Source organism: Acromyrmex echinatior, chromosome 12 (genome assembly GCF_024713525.1).
Source record: "Acromyrmex echinatior isolate Ae372 chromosome 12, ASM2471352v2, whole genome shotgun sequence".
NCBI lineage: Eukaryota > Metazoa > Arthropoda > Insecta > Hymenoptera > Formicidae > Acromyrmex > Acromyrmex echinatior.
In genome coordinates this window covers 3,590,975-3,617,117 of record NC_141863.1, presented here as the reverse complement: position 1 = coordinate 3,617,117, position 26,143 = coordinate 3,590,975, and the positions used below count along the sequence as shown (strand labels likewise).

General features: G+C 42.0%; 1 protein-coding gene across 8 annotated transcripts in view; it reads right to left on the bottom strand.

The window, feature by feature from the left end:
• exd (PBX homeobox extradenticle) overlaps nt 1-26,143 on the bottom strand; it is a 51,099-nt gene that overhangs the window by 21,718 nt on the left and 3,238 nt on the right. For all 8 annotated transcript variants that reach the window (XM_011066010.2, XM_011066015.2, XM_011066012.2 and 5 more), the window contains exon 2: nt 25,064-25,137. In XM_011066010.2, coding sequence (XP_011064312.1) covers nt 25,064-25,137 — 74 coding nt within the window. The remainder of the gene's footprint in view (nt 1-25,063; nt 25,138-26,143) is intronic.

Genomic DNA, 26,143 nt, shown 5'->3' with positions numbered 1-26,143 from the left:
TTGCGAATATTTTAATATTATTTCTTACGTTTCTCCAAGAAAATTCGAACGATAATTTCACGTTATTACCTTCCTTCTCGATGTGACTTTATGAATGAATTCGCGTTTGCAATTGCCCAAGTCGCTACTTGAATTCGCTGAAAACTTTTCTCGTCCGCCACTTTTCGCCACAGCTCGCGAAAAAAGTCCCCGGAGAGACGAACGAAGAAAGGGGAACGAACGAGACTTCTCGTGGACTCGCGGAGGCGTGAAACGAATGCGCAGAGCTAATGCATTTATATGAAGTGTAACAATTATGCCAGTGGAAAAGAGGGGCTAGACTTCTGTTTCCTCGGCAAGATTCTAGGGGGATTCTGATATGAGGAGACTTTGTGTAGCTTTAAATGACAGGGAAACAAGTTTCTTCAAGTAAAAAATTGCAAGACTCGTAATTTCTCAATTGTTAAAAACCTGTTTTGGGGCTAATTGTCTTCGCGGAAGACAGAAAATATTTTTACAGGGAAGAGCGAAATAAGATATTAATTTCGAAAAATCAGAATGAATCTGTTATTTCTGGATCGAGCAAACGCTAATTCATTATTCCTTCAGTGACGTTTCGAATGAATGATGTTGAAAATTGAATCACGGTGGAGAAAGGTATGGCCGAATCAAACGAGCTTCAAGAATGAAGTCAAATAAGTTTCGAAATCGTAGCACGTTCCGCGGCACTTCCACGGATGACTTAAGAAGGGGTTAACGACAGTCAACGCAGCCATTAAAACTTTCGTGCAGTGCCGAGAAACTTTTCACGGCGCTGTGGGTAATTAAAAATGAAAAACCTCTGGACGGCGTCTCTCGCCGAGGGCGGTGGAATAAAACGCCGGTTTACGGCGATGCGGAAGAACTTGCACCATTGAAAGTTAAAAGGCCAAGCAATTTCGATCGCTGATACGAGCGCTCGTTTTAAGATAGAAATAAATGTTTGTCCTCTTATCTATGAAAAAAGATTGTATCAATTTTAATCCTTGTAATCGAAGTTTATTTTATAATTTATAACATAATGTGGAAAAAAGAAAGGCTCTTGAGAGAAAGAAAGAAGAAAAAAAATAAATCCAACAGCATATGATAATAATCATTCTTATACAATTACGAAAACCGTGTCTTAAAGTCACATTTTGTCAACAAGACAAAATATCCGCGAAATTTAACTTTGGAGCTAAATTAGCGCCGGATAGTACACATTTTATGTAACTTTACACTTTAAGTATACTTAATTAGCCTAACCTGACAAAGGTTAAGATAATTGCACTCACTTTTGAATTTGAGTTAAACGACGTACAAATTGTGATGCTTTATCCGTTTAGATGACTTTAGTGTCTTCTACAAAATTATTCTTCCTTTTCCCTCTCGTGATAAAAATTGTAAATCGAAAGAGTTAATAAGAACTGTGAGTTGAATTGATGTCGAACGCATGTATTACAATACATGTATTACAATGTTTCGAAATTCAGATGGCGACGGTACTCAGTCCCCTTATTATTGGTATCCAATAACAAGGAGTCTAAGAAAACGTGCAAATTAAACGTTCTTTCGGAATTATTTCCGTGTTCACGCGGGAGACGGGCAGACGACGGGGGTGGCTGGCTTACGAGCAATAATCTGGCTATTAGGGGGTGTAAGGGGCGACTCTGCGTGCTGCCAAGCTGAAGAGGGGCCAGGGATGGCAGCAGCCTCCTGCGGGGGTCCTTACAAGCGCGTAAACTCAGTTTTACTAGCAGTTAACATTTTACGACTCAGACGGTCTGCTCGAGCCGTTTGCTCTTGCTCTCGTTGCTCCCCACGTCTCTGTCTTTCTGCCACATTTTCCTGCTATCCCTTTCCCTCTCTCTCCCTCTATCTACGATTGACACGTGTGCGACGCGCGGATCTGTATACGGGACACCCAGTATATAAACTCATACCTGCTAAAACGTAACGTCGTCGTTCTCGAGGGTCGTTTGCGAATGAAGTACATTAATACGGCACCTTATTGAAGAGAGGCCTACTTGCAGGCTAATTGCACGATTAATTTGTGCGCCGCGAAAACGGTTTAAATGATTGAGAGAACCTTGAAAAATAACGCGTTAACACTAATGTCTTTGATTACGACGAGCAGCGAATATCGTAAATATTTTATGTATGTAAATTATTAAATTGCTTGTCAATTTAATATGTGATATATTACTGTTCTTTATTCATGATTGATGTTTACTTCTGCAAAAACAGCGTAAAAAAGATTTCGTCGTGCAATTTGCAGAATCAGATACGTATATAAATGTGTGTATATAAATTCACACAGAAATATTTGAGCACAAAGATCTGCTTCGATAGAAAAATGGGATAACCTCTTATTCATTAGATTTATTATCATCGGAGACTATTTTAAATTGTAATTGCCTTATATGTATAAAATCGAATCGAGATCGAGCGAGTGAGCAAGCGACGGAACAGACGAACGAATAACTCGCTTCAATGAATGCGAACGGCACAGTAGCAGTAGCTCAGGCAACTTTAGGTATCACACAAATGGATTATAATTTCATGGGTCAAAACCTCGGTTCGCGTTCGCCATAGTCCGCTTTTGTAATAAATGTCGAGCTTTCTCGATCGCCTTTTAACATCCAGCCTAGACCTCGTATTTCCTCCTTCACGTATATCTGCACCCCCTCCCCCCCCGTCTGTTCCTTTCGCTATCCGCCGTCACCGCGTTGTTTTCCATCGCGGAAAGCGGGGTAGCAGCCGACAACCCTTTGTTACCGTGCCTTATCTTAATTGCTTTCACGGGTTCCCGTTTAGATCAATACACACCGCCAACGTTCTGCCACCGGTCTTCTCTGTTGCTGTGCTTCGCTCCACGAATCTAAATTATCTCGAGGGTTGTGTTTCGTCGCACGTGGATCCCGGCCGTATTCCTCTCTCTTTCTCTTTCTCTCTTTCCCTTGCATATTTTAAGAGCGCCGGTTGGTACCCCGCTGTAAGACTCGCCGGGATGGTCTGAATTATCGCACACCCGGCGTCGTTCGCGAGATTAGGGCAGCTTTTCTCTATGACGTTGTCGCCATTTTAACGCGGATGTGGAAACGAGGTGTGGAAGAATGTCAGAATACCGAAGACGTTACTAGATGTGCATCGGTATGTATCGCAAACGCTATAAAAGCGAGATGACGAGAGCGTCATTAATTGTCAAAATTAATAGTTTGCACATTAGAAAGATGCACAAAACTGGAAAATGAAATTATTAAAATTATTTATGCAAAATATAATTTGTTTTTTTCTCAATGCATCTCCTTTAGTCATCTCCGTACTTAACGTAAAATTATATATTTAATATGGCTGATTCAGCGTTTCATGTATAATATTAACTTCATTTCTCTATTTTCTTCATCTTCCCGTAACCTTTCTCACACCTTCATTCCCTAATCCGTGCGGGGTAAGACGAGAAGGGAGAGGAAAAAGGGAAGGTGGCCGAGATGGCTGCTCTTTTAATTCGAGGGTGAATCCCAGGCGTAGGGCGCGATACGTTCGCTTTCCGAGAGGGAACTGAAAGAGGAGGGAAGAAAGACGCCAATGTCTATGCCCCCTTGGGATCCGATATCGACGCCCCTGCCGTAAAAATATACCGAGCTCTCCTGATTTACGAAGGAAATCGAGACGGCAGGCTCGTGTTTCGAGACTCGTCCTCGCTTGTTCGAGACGATGTGATGCGATGCTAACTCGCGTGCCGGTTTCGAATGTCGAGATGAAAAAAAAAATTAAAAAAAAAAAGAAAATAAAGTAGCGCACGCGATAAACGCGCGTTTAAATGCACGGTGGAAAATCCTTCATCGAAATCGCACGGAAAGAACGATTTTGTTGAAGTATCTGAAAATTTAACTAGGGATACATACATCTAAAATTTTATTGTACTATCAAAACATTTATGTAGTAAAGCATGATAAACAATGGAAAAATTTGGATATCCTAGCAAAAATTTTATCCTCCATCATTTTGAGGATCCAAAAAAATTTTTATTCAGATTTGTATATGTGAACTGGAAAAAATTGACTAAACTTTGATAAATATTTGTTTAAATAGTACTAACGAAACTTTTTTTTAACGAAAGTGTGCAAACAATAAATATGAGCCATAGAAAATTAATTTTTTCAAAAGTTGGAGGGGACCAACTTCATACGTGTGTAAAATAAATTCTAATAGAAAGTGAACAAAATAAAAATTTAATGTGTGAAGAATTTTGAGAAATTTATACTCATCTTCGTAAGCATAAAATTTTCTTCCGCTTTAAAACACGCCAACGAATTACCCTCCCAGTCGTACTCGTCGTTTCACGACGTATCCCGTTGATCGCGGATTTATCGACGCGGAAGTTCCGGGTGCCGAGGCGACGAGAACGGGACTTCTCGGTCGGGCGAATCTCGAAACTCTCTTTCTGCCCGTAGAAAACAATGTTTTGCGAAGTTCGGCGCTCGTTCGCGCGTATATCTCCCGCTTTATGTTGCTCGCGGGAGAGGGAAGAGCTTCTTTTCGGCGATTTCTTTCGCGCTCTGGCAATTCCGTGCTTTCGCCACCCAAAAAAGGATCCCGCGCGCGAACTATGGTATTTCGCTCACAATGCTCCGCGATGTTTTTCCAGCATCGACGTCGTCGCCACCCTCCCCGTAGTTCGTTCCCTCTTTTAACCCCTGTTCTCTATTTCTCCATCTTACGACTTGAATTCGCTCGACCATATCTTTGCCATGTTCCGCCCGTCCAACTTTCTCGACCGCCACCCCTCTTTCCCTCCTATTATTTTTCCTCCTTTTTCCTAGCTACTTCCGCCGGAACACTCACCCTCCTCCTGTTCACCGCGGTCGCCCTCCTGCCTCCCGTACTCCTTCAACCCCGTAAATCAAAACTCGACGCGAAAACGCGGCCAAATGTACACAATGCGCAGAGCTCGACGTACCGGGTGTCCGGAACGATCGCCGGCGGCCATCGATTTCCGCCACCTGGACGGGATAAGTGCGAAGATATGCTCCCCGAGAATGCTCGGCGCCTCGTTCCTCGACTGCCTTGCAGTATAAATCTCGACCGCTCTTGAAAATAATATATTTAATATGAAATTGCCGACATCTTGATGTAGCATTTAATGTTGAATTATCAATGCGATGTTACTTTTGCTTATAAATCTTATATTTCATGAAGACTTTATTGAATCTTGAAATCAATTCAAAGGCATTTACCACTTAATATATAATCTTCTAGCCGTGTAAGAAACAAGACTTGCAGCTAGGGGGTAGAGATCGTGAAACATCCCCCTAGTTCGCGATTGGAAACGGCGATGGGGGTGGCTTGCTCCGTAGCTGTGGGGGTCGAATAAAATTTTACGGCCGCGAGATCGCCCAATAATTGTTACGGCTTGCTTTGATCGCGTAAAACACGTCGTAAATGTCGAAAGGGACGGGCCCCCGGTCGACAGGAATTACTGTTAACTCCCTTACGGAGGCATTACCGACTATGCCACATTCATGTTCGTCAACCCCCTGTGAAATGCGCGGGTCCTTGCGAAATCTTATCCCGCAGACTAGAAAAGCAAGGATCTCACGTTAAATCCGCAATAAAGTCACCGAAAAGAGTCCCGGTTCTTCGTGAGATATATCTTGAGAAATCATACCATTAACCTTCCGCTAACAATATGGGGTCTTTAAAGACGTCATCGATATTTTGATTGTGATTTTTGATAAATAAATTTAAATCTGTAAAAAGTAAGTAAAATACAATCCGACTTTATTATAGTAAAAAAACTCGTTAAAATTTAAGTATATCAAAGTTTTTTTCAGATTTTTATATAATCTGAAACATAATAAAAAAATTACTGTATTCTCAAAGAGTTCTATTGTTGACGTTGAAAAAGTTAAAATTTCATATTGTCAGCAGAGGGTTAAATTAATCTCAAGATTATTCAAATGGGTAGGACAGAGCAACTAGACATTTGAGTTATGATTTAAAATATATAGCTATACATATATTATTATAAGTCGAAACGTATTATTATAAGTCGGCACTTGAAACAATGGATGTGATTTGAAAGAGTATTTGAAGTACTACTGAGAACTGCAACTTCGGTTATACAGTTTCTCAAGTATTACCAAGCCATTGTTCATTTCCATTACAGTCGAGCCGAAGAGCAACAAGTTTAATAGTCCTCGCATGTGGTTTTATCGCACAATGAATTTCTAAGCGATTGCACAACGACGCTGCGTTCACAGTGTATATTGATCTTAGACTACCCAATCTCGATTACACATTTTTTCTTACAATAACGTGCAAAATGCAAGACGGAAACGTCCATCGTAATATGTCGCGCTTTCAAGGCATAACAAGATTGTGGCGCTTATTTTCATTCATCAAGTCAACGTCACAACAGATACCGTCACGACATAAAAAAATATGATACAATAATACGATACAATCTCCGCGCGTGTAATGTAATGCGCTTAGAAGCAAAAGAATCTGAATAAATAATTCATAAATCGCATTTCGTATCTTGAGGCGATTTGAAGCAAACTTTATGAATCGTAGTACTATTTATTCCGTACTCCGTTGTACACAGGGTGTTCTTTCGTTAAGGAAGTTTGCGGGTCAGACGCGATGCCGACGACACGATCGTCAAGGGACCAATGTCCGCCGCAAGAACGCGGAGATTACTTCCGAGACACCGAGTGTACACACCGGCGTGGTCCGTCTTACGCGAAGTGCCAGTCGTTACGGCGCAGCCGAGAGGTCGGGCCGAGAGATCTTTTAATGAAACACGGATGTTAGAATGGCAGGAACGCTGCAAAATGGTCTAGGCGTGCTATATACTCGGCGTGTACAGCAACGCACACGGACGCACCTCGGCGCGCGGTTCTCTAGTTTATACGCGGACGAAACGTGAGTACGATGCCAGCACCGAGAGACAGGCGCGGTGGTATAACTATGGAAGGCATCCGGCTAGGATACTTGCACACACACACACACACACATATGTATATATATTCACACGTGCATGTATACATGTACATAAGTATGTACGTGTGTATGTACGCGAAGGAGAGTGTACAAAGAGAGAGAGAGAGAGAGAGAACGCGGTGTCTCGAGGCAAATTAAGCTCCCTCCTCCCCATAGCTGCGCTTCGGCTTCGTTATTGAAGTGGCATTCCTGCTCAGGAAACCCTCGAGGACTTGTCTCGGCTTGGCGCGCACGTACAGCTCGCGGCAAACGATAACCAGACTTTTTAATAGCTTAATAACCGCGGGGAATGCTCGCGCGCGCGTCGGAAACCGCGAGAAGAACGGCTCGCGGCTACGCGGCCCCCGCGTCGAGAATTAAATCACTCGGAACGTGCCCGGCGAGATAATTACCGAACGATTGCGAAAACGCCTACGGTCGAGCTAAGAATAATCGTGAGTTCGGCGAGTAAACCTCTCTCATGAATCTCGCTTCAATCTACTATCATCTGTTACGGTAAGACTTGCAGTGGGACGGCGGCGCTAGTGGAACGAACTCATTATTCGCGTTCACCAAGTTCACCAAGCGAGAGACCTTCCCTCCTCGTTTTTGCCGTCACGACGTGCTCTATATAGACTCCGATTTGGAGCTCGTGCGTACACAGGTGCAGAGTTCACAGAGAGGGTCGTCCGCGCGCGCGGAACGAAAGACGAAAGGCGGTCTGTACTCTGGCCTTCTTTTTCCGTCCGAGGCAGCTCTAATACGCCCGTATCAGCGAAACTAGTTAGCCCCCGAGTCCACATTGTTGCGAGACAATGAGAAGTACGAGAGGATAGAAGCGGGTAGATAAAAAGGTCGAAGGTGGTGCTTCACCGACGAGACGTAGCACGAAGGAGAAGCGGGCCAAGGGGGGGGGGGAGGAGGAGGAGGAGGAGGAGGAACAGGGGGAGGATATTAATAAAGGGTTGCATGTCGACAGGGCGCGGAGAAGGGAGCCAGGCGTGCGAGGGATGAAGAAAGAAATTCTTATTGCCTGGCAAGTCCGGCTTTTCCGCAATATACAGCGCAGGTGTACCGAATGTGTGCTCTCCTCCCCTTTCTGCACCCACGGCCTCGTCCGTGGAGGGTGGAAACACCCCTCGCACGCATGGTCAGTGCCGTATCCTGTACCTCGAAGACCACCAGACCTCCCATCCTCCTCCTCTCCCCTCAGTCGCCTCGCCTCGTTCAGCAAAATGAACCGGATAGCGTCGATCTTTACGAGCGCGTGAAAAAAACGAACCCTTTCGCGCTTTTATAACGCCTTTACGGCGTTCATAAAATATCGCATTATACGATAATTGCAGATCGTTTCGCGTTTCATCTTTTACTATAATTTTTAATCCTTTAGAAAACTGCAAACCATTCGTTACTTTCCAACTAATTTGGAAATATTTCCAGTTTCTAGATTTCTGACGCTCATTAATATTGTAAGTCGCGCTAAAAATATTCATCGTACGAACTACGTTGCGTCTATTCGTACCTCCCTGCGGTAGATATCACAATACGATCCGATCGTAATGTCGATGATAGAACATCGCCGCTGTAACAGTTTACGAGTGCGGGGTATAAGAGGCACATTTCGCTCGGTAGGTACTGTAAAATTCAACGGCCACGGTAATCGATTAAATAAACACGACAGGAAAACGCCTACGCGCGCTGGCCTCTCTTTCTGGTATAAGCTCCCGCCGACGAAACAGGTCCATAATGCCTAATAATGACTCTATAACCTCGTTTATGCCTACGAGAGCCAACCCTCATCGACAAAGTGGAAAACTGATCAGGAACGGACTCAATCCGTTTCTACTTCACGCGATAAGCCGTCGCTGCCGCCGGTACCGCCACGCCGGGGCGTCCATGGAACGAGCTTATAATAAAGTCGGTATCGAAAATAACACGGGAATCCGGTGAAATTCCGAGAGGATTTCCGCGATCATCGAGGGTGGCCGATCTATTTAGCGGCTAACCGTATCCATCCCACGCGCGATAAGCGCAAATACGCGGGAATGCCAGATCAAGATAGCGCCATCGATAACGGTGTATTTACGATGGAGATTGGAAGAGAAAGGATCAAGTTACGACGGGATGACTCGCGAATGCGACGATATTAATTTCCACAAGAATAACTTCCTCGCGTGCCTGCACGCGCGTTACATTTTATTCCGAAAGATTTACGCTCTCGCGAATTTCTCGAAAAATCGGGATGTGCATTTCGCGGAATAATGCCGTTTTCCAGAGAGAGTCTCGCGAATGGCCGAATCGTTTTTTCCCCTTCTCTTTTTTTCTTTTTTTTTTTTTTGCATAGTGCACGAGGAGCGTGTGTCGAAAAATTCTGCTGAGCGGAGTATTTCCTTTCCGAGTCTTCGGCCGGCCGAAAGCCCGTTTCCACCGTATCGTCCCTCTTCCCGGGGGTGGGCGAACACGTCGGCCACGGTGCAGAGGGGTAGCCGGTGGATAGAAGAGAGGATGGAAGAGAGAAAGAGAGAAAGAGAAAGAGAAGAGACAGAGGCGGCGTGGAAGGGGTGTACCGACGGTTTCTGGGGGTGGAGGCAACGTGGTGTATTGATCGAGTGGCTCTCGCGTCGAGACCAACGCCACTTTCGGACCACCCGGTATACGCGTGCGCGTGTGCGTGTGTATATGTATGCACGAGTCGATGCCTATGTAGCCACGGACCGACGTGCGTTGTATATACAGAGTGCTTCACGTAAAACCAGTCGCGTGTCTTAAAAGATATAGCAATGAGATGAAAGAAAAACATGAAAAAAAAAAAAATAAATAAGTAAATATAATAAATTAAAATACCCATTTTTACATAATTAAAAGAAATGTGTACAGTAAGAAGAATTTAGACGAAAAAAATGTTCATTTCGGATCAAGTTCGATTGTGAAATGTATTCACGAGATTACAAGTGTCTCTCCCTAATGAATCATTCATGAATGTCTGTCGCTTCCCATTCGAATACAAAAAGCCCGCTACTGAATTCTCGCCAACGAAAAAGATCAACTGTAAAATTAATAGAAAATTCATAACTGAAAGGCCCCACATTCCGTCCAGAGCGGAACGTCCTGTATCCCGCGTATCAGGCACGTGATGGACCAGACTGTACGTGCGAGGAGAGCGAGAGGCAATGGTCAGAAAATAACTCGGTGCATTTCCGCGTACAGACGCGCCTGTGTGTTCGTAGACGCGCGTATGGATATGGATGCTGAAAACACCATGATCTACGGCGTGTGCATCCCCGCGAATAACGCCGAGGCACTTGGCCTGGAAAATCTCCGGAGTGCATTCGCACGGATGCACCGGCAGCAGCCGCGTATACCGATGACCGCGCGTGCAAACGCATAAACGTCAATGGACAGCGCGAAAAAGGAGATGTTACTGCTGTTCTTTTTTCGTCGACGCCTGTCGCGTTGTCGCCACCGCCGCCGACGGTGACGCCGACGCCGACGCCGACGTCGACGTCGCCGAGCGACTTTCGCATTTTCGCCGCGACGTGCGTGTCGCGAAAATGTTCATTGTCGGCGGCATCGGCGAAGCAAAAATATCGGCGATGTAATTCTGAACGGGCTACCCGCTACTCCAGGGACTTGGTGGCAAGTTCTCCCTGGCGAATTTATGAGCCAGCCAAAGCCACGAGGGATGCTAACGATATTCCGAAACTGTCAAACTATCGATATTTTCCCTTAAATGTCTTTAAACGTAATTTCACAATTTTAATAAATAAAATTATTAACGTCGGTAGGATCTATCATATAAAATATATCTTTGTTTAAGTATATTTCCGACTATTGCAACTCTAACCAACACTGCAGACAACGTCGGATCGGCACTTTATAGCTAAGCAACGCATAAAACTGAAAAACCTTTACGTGCTGCGGCCGCAAAGTGTGACTAGTGAAATTATTCTAGACGCACTTTATACCTGAAGCCAAAACATCTACGATAAAACCTAACGACGATAGTGCTTTCCTAACGCCCGTTCACGATCGTAAGACCAATCCCATCAGAAAGATCGAAAGTCGTCAAGGAGGAAAAGGTCAAGGTTCAATTTCCGACTGGGATCCTTCGAGCGATTTAAAATTTAGGATTCCATCAGAACCCGAAAGTCTTTCGGCGAAACTCTTTCCACACAGCCAGAATCCTTTCACGTCGAACGAAATCAGAGGATGGAAAAAAATCTCATTGAAAAAGATATCTATCAATTCGAATTCCAATCATGACATCCTATTTAATTTTAATTCCGAGAACTGTATAAATTTACTTTTAGAGAACGATAGATTTATTTTTAAAATGATAGATGAAAAAGCATTTTGACAAGATTATATTCTGAGCCCGAATTTAATTTCTACAATTGAACTCAATATTTCTTCGGGAGAAAAAGTAATTTCGTGATGAAATATCGAAAAAGGAAATTAGCGAAAGATACTTGAATTATATATACGTACAACTATAGAACTACCGCCGAAATTTGTTGCTTTAAGTTTACAACGTTTTGAAATTGTGAAATTTTTCACACAGAAACTCGAGACTCCTCTTTTAAGGATGGACAGGATCCGGAGTTTTCTTCTTCGCGTTTCGTTTTCATGCCGGTGACTCCCACGGGTGCCGTAAACGCACACCTCCTGCCGGTGCATCATCATTGGAAAAACCACCCTCACCCTCTCCCCCTCGGCTCTACGATTCTTCGGTTTCCAAGTTAACGAAGAGGGTTGTCTCTTACACGCGAAACATCGTCCGGCTAAGCTTCAAGTTTTAGCGTGAAACTTTTCACGATATTCCATACGTTGCAACTTCGTTATCCATATTTAACTCATAAATTGCACGATATACAACTTCGGCAATCTTACTTTTTTAGATTAGAAAGTAGCGAGTGTTTCTCATAAAAGCATAAATTTGCATTTGAATATCCTATTAAATAAAATTTAATAAAGTATCATAACGATACACAGTGCATTCTTTACAATAATTCTTCATTAATTTCTATAATAATGTGAAAAAAAATATAACTCTATCAGAGCAGATTGAAAAAACGCGTTCTTGTACAGGCTCTGATGGAGCCATAGACATCAGACATAGTCCACAGAAGAACCAGAGAGGGCAATCCGTCCCTGAGGAAGGGTGGACGGTCGCCACTGTCGGCTCAGCTTCATCCCCACCGTACCTTCAACAAGGGGGAGGGCGCTCAATATCAAATCGTGGAAAAACCGTCGGTGGAAATATCGAGGATGGAACTCAAGACGCATTATTGTGACTCGGTCGACCATAGCTCGTCTTTTTCCAGCTTTAATCTCGATGTTTATCTTTTATTTTCCCCCCATATTATTCTTTGAACGTTCTTCGAAAAAAATAAGAAAAAAGAACGATGCATTTTCATGAATTAAATATTGCTAATAATAAAGAGTGCGTCGAAAAAAATAATTAATTCCAGCAGTATTAAAAAAAAAAAGAAAAAAAATCTTTATCAAGATTGCATTACTTCGATTTGTTTGAAAAATATATGTTGAAAGAAAAATAATTTTTCACACGCTATATTGCCAATCGCCATTTACGTCGTTCATAATAGATGTCATTATTAGTGAAATCTTATCAGCGTAATTAGAAGACCGCCGGCGAAGTTGAGTGCATCTGGACCCCCCGGTATCGACACATGTACACCTGCATATACTGGGCTGATAACGCCGCATACATAGAGACAAGGCAACCATCCCGCGCTTTGCGGCTGCCAAGACATTTTTCTCGTAGCGCCGTTGTGCATGCATAATGCATGCACATGCAAGGGAAGGAGAGCTGGCTGGCTCTGCTGCCGCAGACTCCTTACGCGGCGAGAATTCGAAATCCTTCGCCGTGACAATTTTTCTCACCGCTTCTCCCGCCCCTTCGCCCCAACCATCGTGAAGATGATGGTCGCCCGGACCGTTCCGGTAACCTCCTCGCGTAAAAATGTCGGAATCAACAAGATGGTACCGTGGTTACGTTTTCTACCTCGTGCATACCGGATGCACTGAGAGTTTCCGAGATTTTTCGTCGGTCCTTTCTTCCGGTTTTATTCAGAGTTCGACGATACTTGTAAAAAATACATGAAATGTGTAATCGTGAATGATAGATGTCTCGATAGAGGTACGTTTAGAATCGATGCTTCAAACGCGATGCCTGAAAATGCGTGGTTTTGATAAATTGATGGGGGAAAAAAAAAACGTACGAGGAGACTCGGCGAGTTTTGATTGTATTTCATCTACGAATGTACTTAATAAATTGAGAAAAAAAATGATGAGTCCACAAAACGTTGTCGACTAGAGAAAATATTTGTACTCTATTTCGTAACTGTCTCTTTGCAAAGCGAATGGCACAAAAGATCGTGAGCAGTGCAGCGAGGTGTCGGCAGTCCTTCGTGTACGCTTTCGTATCAACCGTCATATTCGAGAGCGGCACGGCCGGCGCTTCTGCGGCAGACACACGGGACCTGTTGCTGTCGAGTTTACGGTGTTTTTACGAGCGACGTTACAGCCACCCCTGAGTACGGGGGTTGAACACACCCTAGCCGTAGAAACGATATCCCTCTCTTCATTGCCGACACCTATGTGAGCACTATCGTGGAAAAGAGAGGAAGAGAACGAGAGAAAGAGCGCTCGAGCGAGATCGAGCGAAGGAGAAAACAACTGTTTCTCTTTCTCAAATGACGTGTCGAATAATAACTTTAATCATCATCGAACAGATAATCTATACGACCGTGACTCTCGGCTGCCACGCGATGTTTCACGCGTGGAATAAAGAAGGAAATGTACCGAGGGTGATAGAAAGCGGACAGATTTCCAATAATTAATAATTAATCTCTGTCATGAGAAAATTTCTTGAGATCGTTAGATCTTAAAGTCGATGTTTCAGTACTGGAAAAAATTTACTAAATTTTAATAAATATTTATTTCTTTAAATATGTATTAATTAAATACTTGCGGTAAATAAATATTTACTTAATGAAAAAAAATAATACTTCAATCACACAAATTCTTGTACCAAATAAATATATATTTATATTTAGTAAATATTTAATTAGTGCTATTTGGACAAATATTTGTTAAAAAATACGAATAGCATACATTTCTCACTCTCATCGACAACATTCGTAGGCGTATCAGTTTGCCATTTTTTTTTCTTAAATTATAAAGAGACACGAAAATGAAATACAGCCTTGAAGATCGCCTTGTATGTTTTTTGTATTAATACTTTCTATTCGATATCACCTTACGCCTTATCTTGGATACCATAACAGCTACGAAGATTGTAACTGGGCAAAGACTAGTTGACGAGCGGCATTTTCTCGGCATCTCGGAGCGAATTCCACGGGGAATCACAAACGGCGGAACGAAAGGAACAAAGTTCGCGAGATTCCACGGCGATAGCCGCGCGAAGATGCGACCGGCGGAAGGACGGTATAAAGAGAGCCGCAGCGTTTCCGCGTTGACTTCCGGCGAGACGACGCGGCGCGTATACGGGCGAACGAAAGAGGATGGGTCGACGGTAAAACAAGTGGTAAGTTTTGCAAGAGTTGCGAAAGTTCCTCCTCCCGACCATCGTAGTCGGGACGAAAGTTTCCAACTACGCGGAGTTTTGTCTCGCGCAATTAGAAGTTCCCTGTATTATTCATAGCTGACGTCGCTTTTCTCTTCGCCCTCTCTCTCTCTCTCTCTCTCCCCCTTTTCTTTCTCTCTCTTTCTCGTCCATCCACGTCGGTGGCTGTATCGCGCCGTTTCTTCGTAACGCGCAAAACTCAAAGACCACCGCGGCGCGAGAGAGGCGCAAGTCGCGTACGGTTCATGAATTTTAATGAAATCTCGAGCCCGAGATGGAAGCTCCTTCGCGTTTTCCTCTCAGCCTGCCTCCCACCATGGCCTCCCCCGCACCTCTTTCCTCTCTCTTCTCTCGCTCTTTTATCCACCGGCACCTCTCGCCGTTATGCGTCCTGTACTCTCTGCTGCATCTCGCACGCTGCGAACATCGCTCCTTCGTTGCTCTATGCACCCTGTAAATGGCGTGCACATTGCACCACCGTACCGCAAAAATGAGAAGCGGACTCCCGGGGGCCGCCGACCGCGCGCGATATCGCGATATATTATATTTTACCTACGTGATACTCGAATTCAAATTGGTATCGCGAGGAATAATAATAGGTGTTTATCGGCGAAGCAGAAATTAAAATTGCTTCTCGTAAAAAAATGCTAACGAGATATTGGGGTGTCGCAGGATTGACGTAAAGATAACGCGTCGGTGGTCGATGAGGCGGGAACAACGCCGGTACCGGCCTCTAATTTGATTCGCGATAAAATTATGCCCGATATATTCCTTCGATGACGGACGGAAGGGGGAGGGGGAGGGGGAGGGGGAAGGGGGCGAGTCGCATTGAGGATGAGCTGTCACTCTCCTGTCATCTGGTACTCAGACGGAATTGGAATGGAGTTAGATCAACGATAACGCTCGCATTTGCGCGCGACAGAGTAAGTGGCGTTTGCAAGCACATGCATACGTACGTAATACGTACACGCATACACGCCCGCATAATCGCAGGCTTCTTTCCAACGAGGACTGACAGTGGCGATTGTGAGGTCGTCGCGTGTCTGGAGTCGCTTGCATATATATATGAAAACGAGACAGTATGATACTTATTTCGCGGCGAGGTTATTGTTATTCCCCCTCCCCCTCCCTTCCTCTTTGAGGCTAGCACGCCATTCACTTGTCACTTCGGGCCTCTACTCAAGAAAGAATATAAGAGGGAAAATCGGAGAACGCGCCAAAGGAAGGTGAAACTTTGACGGTAAAGCTATGAGCTATAAGCTCTCGTCAGGTAACCGAGACATTGTATTTTATAAAATATTAATAATTAATTTTCAAAGCAGCAAAGGTCTTGTAATTAATTTAATTATGAATTAAATTGAATAAATTAAATAAATAACGTAATATAAATACAATAGAATATAATATAATATAATCTTTCATCTGTATGTTGCACGAAAGAATTAAATGGCGAATTAACTGACAGAGTATCTCTCGTAGAATACAATTTTCGGCAAGACAGAAGTGAGCTAATCATACCTTTTGGATTTATTTTTGACAGGAGCAACGAGATGAGCGTAAGAAAAAATAAGTTTCTTAGGGGACGACGAAGATGATGGGTGAGGAGCAGGAGGAGTGATTGGAAGCCAGATAGCGGAACGCCGTTAGTTGGAAGGAGGCAGAGTGAGTTTAGGTCCCAGCGGGGACGAAAAGGGCCTAACGATCCCGAGCTACGAGCTTCTCCTCGCCCCATGCAATCTCCATAGAATTACCATACGATTAAGAGGACGCCGGCCCACGACGAGCGTATAGGAGCCGCCGAGAGTAGCCCTCGAGAATCTTCCAATTAGCCTCTCGAAAGATCACTCTTCCTCCCTCGTCCACACCAAGACGTGAATGCACTGAGATAATCTAAGATCGCCGACCTAGCCGAAGAACCGGCATATCCATAAATCGAATCGGATAGAAGCGTGAGGTGTACATGTACATCTGTAATAGTTCACGTACAAGAAATAGAGATTATCTCAACTATCCTGACTTATATAGAGAATACGTTGTCTAATATACATCCCGAGGGTGAAATATAATTTCATTGTATTATATTAATTATTCACCCTCCAGTCGGCAATACTGGACTTTTTGATTGTGAATTCTGGTAGATGAATTTAAATTTAAATTTGTAAAAAAATAAGTGAAATACAATCCAATTTCTACGATAATAAAAACTCGTTAATTTTTCGATTCCCAAGCGAGCCGTTCGTCTTAAAAATCACCTTTTCAGAATAATTTTGTTAAAAAATTTGAAAATTTTTATAGATTTATGAATAAAAATAAATAACAATTATATTTTACGCATTGATATATTTATTTACTATACTTTAATATAATTTTTAATATTATAAACGTGCTGTTATACAGAACATTTTTTGAAGTCAGTTACCTCACTTGCAAACTTATGTCTGGGAATCAGTATGAGAGAGTCGAAAGATTAAAGTTTTCACAAGTATGTATTAAGAATTTTACATAGTCTAGACAATATAAAAATCTGCACTGAAATTCGAAATTCTAGGTTGCAGACAAACAGTGAAAATTTCACATTGCCGAGAGTTAATTACATTATATTAATAAAATAGAGGATTAAGCTTATTATATGAATAAAAATTAATTATTCATAAATGAAACCTCAGAGACCCATGTAGAAGATTTGAACTCTTCGCATTAATATAATTTTACATATCAAAAAACTGCGTGTGTGCGTAGTAAAGATAAATAAATAAATAAATAAATAAATAAATATAACACACTCCGAAAAAAAGATGTGTTACTAAATATTGTATTTCCTTTATCTACGTTATCTACGTTTACAAGCAACTTATAAAACAACATCTCGTTCATAGTCCAATTTTTGTAATCTCGAATGCGTATTCTAAAATATTATGCACGTGTATGACACGCGTGAGCGCGTATTCGCGAAGAAAGTTTATAGTGCATCGCGACAACACGAGCCCCTTTCCTTCTCTTCCACTTTTTCGTCTCTTTCCCTCGCTCGGTTTACGAGCTTATTTTACTGGATTTTTATGATATAACGTACCCGCACCTAGCTTCAGCTCGAAGTTTATAGGTTTGCGAGATTTTATCGTGGTGTAACGTATGGTTTGTTAAATCGACCTCCTGCGCTCGTAGATACACGCACACACACACACACACACACACACACACACACACACACACACACACACACACACACACACACATACACACATACGCCATCACACGCGTGTAGCGTGTCACACGCACGACGCAAAGCGTCCCTCAGTCGTCGCTAGACGCTAAATGTTCGTCGTTCGGCTCGACGAACCAAGTGGATCTGTTTATTTGGCGAAAACTCGAGTAATCGAACCCTCCTCAGACCGAGAGCGGCTTTTACACTCGGAAAAATAACACTTTAATAAAATCCTGTCTATCAGCTTTTAATTAAAGTACCGAATAATAAGAGCGTGGCCTCGTCACGAGAGCAATGACCATAACGACGACTTCCGGTCAGTAACTCCACGCAATTAAAGAGACTTAACTGCAATTCCGTTAACGGTACGCGCTACGACTTGACAGCACAATAGCTTTTCATCTTATCTTCCCTCTTTCTTTTTCTTCCCTTCATTTTCCGATTCCTCCTTTTGTTTCCTCTTTTGTTGTATCGGTGTCGCCGTCGGGTAAGAAGTTGCCGCGCTTAAAACTGATGGTGACGCATTTATTTTTTTAAATTAGACGAACGTGAAACCGTGACTCGTCAATTGATAGTGCGAATGAAGAAAGGAAATAAAATAATCGACGAAAATAACTGTGACGGCAGTTTAGGCCGTGTGCTGATAAAGCCCGAAGCAGCAGCGTTCGAGTTAAACTCTCGCCTACAATGTGTGCATACGTTATCTGTAAAGCGAACATTACGGTAATTCCGTTACTTGATAATACGTGTCTTTATCAGCGTCTGTGGGTACACAATGCATAATAACTCGCGCGTATTGCGGCCGTCTTTTGCTCGTCACGGCGAGCCGCTTCGCGCGTAATTAGCGAATACGTGACGCGTAATCGGCAAAGTTAATTAAAGCGACTCATGAGAATCAGCAAGGCTCTCGTTTCGTGGCGCGAGGAACGCGGGAACGAAACGTGTGCTCGTTATGAAACGTTTCCCTACGTTAACGAAAGAGAGGCCGCGATTTACCACAAATGTGTAAGTTTTTGCAATAAATCAGTGCGTGAGCATTACAGCGGACTCACTCCAATCGGACAAATCTCGTTAGTCGACTCCGTGAAGTTCGAGACTCAAGAGGACGAGGCGAAAAGAGAGAGGGGGGGGAGAGAGAGAGAGAGAGAGAGATGGAGAAAGCGAGAAGGCAACAGAGAGAGAGAAAGAGATAAATGGGAAGAGAGGGCCAAGGGACTCCGGTTCACCTTGGGATGCTGGAACCCCATCTGCATGCGAGTATCATGGATGAAGAAGACAGAGATGGAAATACAAAGAAAAAGAAAGAGAGAGAGAGAGAGAGAGAGAGAGAGAGAGAGAGAGAGAAGAGAGCACGAAAGGCGCGGAACAAAAAGAAAAGGAAAGCGAAGCTAGGGGAACGACATTCCAGCTGGAGCCGGAATGAGCGGCGTCAACCTCTCGAAAACCGAAGCCACGTTTCGTACATTGTAACAATAACAGAACGCGATGCATACGATCAAATTCTTTCCGCGAACGCTCCACGTTCTTTCACGTTCCCAGCGAGTGAATTTCTCGACAACGCGAAGCGTTATTTTACAGAGCACTGTAAAATAAATCTAATTATAATTAAATTTGTTTTTCAATTAAAATTCCATAACTTTTTCGAGATCGTCCACGTGAATTCTTCGCGATTAACGAGGGAAATGTACCGAGAGCAATTTTTAATCGTTCACGCGAGCGTGCTCACCCGCCGTGTTGAAGACAGTTCGATGTCGTACTCGCGTAATAAATGGAAGCAAACGGAGCCATTAATTACGGGAGATAAAGGACGGGGGTGAATCCAGCGTGAAATGCGCTGCGCGAAATCAAGGTCAGCCGGTTTAGTTGCAGCGAAACGCAATGCGCTCAAGACTCACGTGGGCTCAGCTCCGTTTCACCTTTCGGATTAATATTAACATATCAGGCAACGCGGCGCGAAAGGCCGTATCTCTGAATAAAATTTTCGTACACCCGTTGTTGAATAAAATGTCGTTTTTCGAATCGATTATTTTTACTAGCGTTAAAAAAAAGATTCCCCTAATAAAGAGGATGCTGTATTAAAAATATCGAGCGACAATCGAGTTAGATGACAACAATAATAATATTGTTGCTGACGGACGTCCATATTGCACGTTATATATATGTATATATGTATATATATATAGGTGTGCGACAGGAAACGGAGCTGTCGTTGGCCAACGGCCAAATCGAGTATGGATTTTTAATTGTTTGCACGAGCTGCCATTGTTTCAAAACTGCAGAGAATCGGAGGATGTACGGCGCGGCGGCGATGCCCTAAATTAAATAAATCCTCGGTGTGAAAATCGAACAGACGGATTAATCCAGCACGGGACATCCTATGTAACGGATTGCACCGCACGAAACGCACGTGCGTCATATACGCAATGACGGACCGTAAGTAAAGTCAGCCAATCGGATTGCGCGCCACGCGCGAAATCAATATCGGCCGATCCGTGATTAATGGCAGCGACGCGAATTATTATTCGGCCGAATTATCTGTTTTGCCCGCGGATTAATTTCGTTTTATCGGACGTCCGAGTGCGCCGAAAAGTTCATCGTCCGGCAATCGTCCACCTGATAATTACCAAGATGACTATTTATCGTGCAATCAGGTCGGATTTTAGTCCTCTCGCCGCCGTTCGGGTCCGACATCCTCGAAGGTTTTTTTCCTTTCCTTTTTTTTTTCCATGTGCACTACGAGATTATGCCAGCTGCTCTATGCGGACTGAAGAGCTGTCCGCACATGGGAGAGGATGGAAAAAGGGGGATTGGGGGACAACGGTTGAAAGGCGAGTAGAGAAATCCCGCGGATTTCGAACCAGCCTTGTCTCCCCGTTTCTTTCGGTATTTGGGATCTACGCGCGCCCCACGGGAAATCGTTCTGAGCGGTGTGTTCCATCCGAAACAGGTCTTCGAGATCAGCGGGTTACAGAAGGAAAGCGCCTCTTCCAATTTGACCGTGACAAATCGTAGTCAGAGGTTGACTGTCTCTTAGGACCCGATCGATCGGTATTACACGTGATATTCGAGGAAGTAGGACGGTCCATTAACGCGAATCGAACGAGTTGCCTGGTTGCGTGTCTCGTAATTGCACCGTACAATTAGTGTTAAGTGCGATCGCCCGATTCTCCGCTTGTGATCGTATATACCGAGTTAGAATTTCGGAGCGACATAAAATTAAGGTCTCCGATCCATTGCAAGCGCATTAAATTGCATCAAAAGCGAGGAAGTCAAGTGTGACTTATTTGCATTGTATGTCGGAATAAATTTTTTTTTTTCGCTCAATTTATTTCTGTTAAAAATAAATTTTGCGATTTCATCAAGATTTATAGCCGTGAATTCATGAATAAAAAGAAGTCTTCGGTATATTTAATAAATTTATTCTATCGAATACGAAATGTGACAGGTCGAAATAAAAGTTCGTAGCTCTATGAGCTTCAAAATTCAAGCAATTTCGTTAAAAATGAATGACATTTAAATTTTTTAATAGGACTTTAAAGCTTAAAACCTCTACTTTCGTAAGATCACTATGTTTTTTGACAGTTTTTGTGAGTTTCACAACTTTTCTATAGAAAACTACGAGCTGAACAAATGAGTAAGTTTCTTCTCACTGAGCCTGTCACGTACCCAAAAAAACTTGCGAAAATTTTCTACTTTCTAACAAACTTTCTCAACAAAATCGTTTTTCGAAAATGTTTCTGAAATTTTTTGTTGCTGAATTATCACGAATTAAATAAACGGAGTCTTTTCATTTTAATTGCTCGTAACTGCGTTAAAATGAAAATTATCGCAATTCAAAAAACGGATTCTTAAAATTGAAACTCTATTTTATCGAATGGTATAATTGCCAAATTTTTTTACATAGAAAATGATACAAATGGGATAGCGCTACGAATTTTTGTTCCGATAGAAATTAATTCCTACAAATAAAGCAAGAAATTCGTGCAACTTTTTTTATTATAATTCAATACTATTGCAACAACTGATTGGGAGATTTAAAAATAAATATTGTAATTCACATTTAGACTTCCACATAACCTTTTATATAGCGGAAAATTTTAGTTCTCACATATAATTTCGCGCGTAATTCAGATTCCTTCGCTGAAAGGCCGACAAGGGTAAAGGTTGTTGACAAAATAAAAATTCGCAACGTTATACGTAGATATAATAGCGTGATGTTCGTCGGCGGCAAACAAAGGGATAAGGCCCTAACTACGATGGAGATCGGTCCCACCTTGTACGGTCTTGATCCAAAGTTATCTGAGCGGCGCACGCGAGAGAACGAACGCAAGAGCAGATTATATTAAATGGCTGGTAAAACGGTCTGCTTAACATAGCGTTTATCTGCTCCTCTTGGTTTAGTACTTTTTCACTGCCTCGTCAGCCATCGTCCATAAACTCGACTATGACTATCTCGTGTCTCTTTTCCACTCGTATGAAGCGAGAAGGAGAAAGCTCTCAGTACATTTTTCCGCGCGCACGCGTGTGGCACTCTGCACGCAGCCGGGCCGGAACTCATAAAAGATACAGGACCGTTAAAACGGTTCATCGTCTCGAGTGCTCATCATACTTTGACGCCTTTTTTGTTTATGATAAACTCTAACTAAAACTTTCTCTGTTATTCTTTGCTCTCCTCTCTTTTTCGCATCGAAAAATCAAGTGCTCTTCAATGCAGTCCATATAGACATTGATTATTTATTTTATTTATTTATTTATTATTTAAATTCTAATAAAAAATCTAGAGTTATATATGTATAAATATTTTATACGGAAGGATAAAAGTATGCGCTCTGAAAAATATGAACGTAAATTTGACATTATGGGTATTAAATATAATTCTCATCGTGTTGGTGTAAAATTACATGCTGATAAAATTCACATGTTTATGTCAACACCAACACAGTGAGAATTATATAAATCGGCATGATATTAAATCCATATTTTTTAGTACATAGAATATACCTACAATAAAATTCTAAATGTTTCAAATATAACTTTTTTTTTTTCAAAATATTGCCAATATATATTACTTTCCAACAAAAAACACATGATCATATCATCCTTGTTTAACATTAGCAAATAACAAGAATGTAATGTGTGTTACTAAGTATCTCTTGCTGGAAAATATCCATTATATTAAGCACATTATAAAAGTATTTTTATATATAAAATATTCAAAGAATATGTCGATAAAAAAAAGTCATAAAAATTATAAAGACAATTCTGAAAACATCTTAGCATTTTAATAAAATGTATTATATATACATTCATTTCTTTAGATAATAATAATTACATTAATAAAGTTTAAAAAGTTTTCTGCGTAGAATATCTGAATATCTGTACAGATACTACAATTTCTTAACAAAATATCGTGAGATCTTTTATGCTATGATTTAACTGTACAAAACTGAAGTAGAAAGGTCAATATCTCCGTGAGCTCGAGGCAAAGTACAATTTAAAATCCCAGTATAACCGAATGACGACAAACGAGAATACAACGAGGAAGGAATAAAAGTAATGAAAAAGCATAGGGTTATAAAAATGCATAGGCATTCGAAGATGCGTTAGCAAACGATTGCGTCCACATTTAAATTCCTCCGAAAAACAATCAATAGCGATCTCGTTCTCTTTTGATCGCGAAAAAGATATCCTTTCGTCGCGTATGTACTCAACGCCCATTTGGAAATATCATAACGTTACAGAAACGTGGGATGTCGTTGTTGACGTCACAGCCTCGTGTCTCCTATTTGTGTGTATGTGTGTGTGACACACACACACACACACACACACACACACACGCACACGCACACGCACACGCACACGCACACACCGCTGGAGAAGCGATAGGAAAGAGAGTAGCTTAGTATGAGGGGCGTGGTGTAGTGTGGTCCTTCCACCCCTAACGGGCAGCGAATACTTTTGACGTAACTTCCATCCCTACATCAATCTCTCTCACCCCTCTTTCGTAATTTCTCCCTCTTTCTCTCTTAGTCTTCCTCGATCGTGTCCCCCAGAAATAATTGCGCGTTTCGCGGTCTCTTGATCCGCGCGTAAAAGTAATCCAAACATCGCATAAAAATTATGTTTACGAGTTTCGAATGGTTCTCTCGCAGGGGTCGCGCGGTCGAAGGGTGGTCGAAGGGAGCATCAACGCGGGTTGCACTGTCGCAGATAGGGTTCTCTCGCAATTTTTCGATTTCGCTCTACTGCGCGCTTACGAGCCGCGACACAACGGCTCGAACGTTATTCACGAAGAAGTTACGATCTTTTTCACGTTCAGAGATTAAATCTCGAGTTGGCAGTCTCGGCGTGTTCGATTTTCAGTGTTGATACACTTTGAAATGCAGTCTTATCGCCTATTATCAGACTTCTTTCGCAATGAAAAAGAAGAAAGAATCTAAAGATCGTAGGAATCGGATCTGCGAAGCTCAACATTTTTTGGTTTTAATGAGATATAATGACAATTTCAGTAACATTCTCTTTTCATAGTTCTGCAGTTCCTTATAAAGAGTTCTGCACTTTTTATATTGAAAAAACCAAAAGAGAATACATATGGTATGCTAATTTTGGTTTTTTGTTATAAAATATGCGGAACTTTTTTTATTTTTATTAGGAAGAAGTAGAACTATGAAATCACTGGAACTGTCATTATTTTTTTTCATATTAATGTAGGAATCTTCTGTATACGTACGTAAAGCATCGAAAACCGAGGTCGTCTCGAAACGCGGTCGTCTGTGCCGATTTCGATCGATTCCAAGAGTTAAAAACGCAATTTAAAAATCAATACCAAATACTACTAGGCGCCGAAAGTCAGCTTAAATAAGACCTATGATTTATGATGTACAATAACTCGCGCGCACGGACGAATGGAATGAAACTTCGCTCGAGCATAGATATAATCAATGACGCTGCAAAAATAATAATGCATTCTCATAACATTCGATTTCTGCATCATGTGAAATACATATGTATAAAAATACGCGGCACTGCCAGTTTAATACGAGAGAGACTAAAAATACATTGGAATCCGCGGTCTCTGTGACAAGATGAGTCTCTGTCGCAAACGAGAGTCTGTCACATCCAAAAGTAATTCATTTAAAAATTCCATTCATCCGTTAGCGCGGTACAAAATAGGCGAGTCGTTCGCACGTAAAGTTTAATGATCCGAGCGGTGCGAGTCGAGCAAAAAGAGCAAATGCCCGTGTTGTTGCAGAGAAAAGATCACTCACCTGTCTTCTCCTTGATCTCGCAGAGCACCGAAAACAGGGCGGGCTTCATCCTGTGGCAGTTGAGGGTGTGTTTTCTGCAAGCAAATTCACGAATAGATTAGCTCGACGTCGCTATAAAAAGTCTGTTCTTTGTAGCTACTATAGCGTACACTTGTACTTAAAATGAAATAGATATACATATATTTAAAGTTTGGCGAAAGCGAGATATCAAATTTTTACGGTCTGATATAGCAACAAAGAACAGACCTAAAGTCACACAAAAGATGATTGACGTGGGTTTTTTTACAAATTCAGGATTGACCTTTCGAGAAAAAAAAAGAATGCTTTCCAATAAAAAACATACTGAGAGAAAAAAACATTTCAATACAAAAAATAAACTATTAGAATTCATCAAATAAATAACTTTTTTGTGTTAAGTAAAATTTTTTTATATCAAGATATTTTACTTAAAAGAAGAAAGTTATTTATTTGACGAGTTCTGATAGCTTATTTTTTTTTTGTATTAAGACATTTTTTTGCTCGTACAGTAAATCATGACATTTTTGTGTGCCACTGTTAAACAAAGATGAAATTATCACTGTATTACACAGTATCTCTTGCTGAAAAGCAGCCAGAAGTTGCCCTCGAGTCCGTCGAGAGGAAAAAAAATCGTATGACGAAGGAAGACAAATCTAGATACCATCACTCCGCATACAAATTATATGAAATTATAACTATCGCCACCGAAATTAGTGGCTCAGTGCTAATAAAGGCAATTCACTTAATTCAAGGCCGTATGCTTAATTGAGGACCGCAATATTTAAATGGCTAACGTTTAACGCACGTCGCGAAAATTACAAGTGTCTCGCTCTGCACTCCGTATAAAATGCACGTATTCGTGGGAGGCACATCTGGCGCTCTTTGTAGCGGACGTCCAACACGCGGACAGGTACTTAATATAACTTAACATACATGAGCAAAGCCAGGTGAAACAGGCAGCCACACTTAGCCGCGTGTGTGCACAGACGAGACAGTTTAAATGCAAGGAGTTCGGAATTCGGAGTACCACCAGATGCTACGTTTCTTTAAAAAATTTTATTC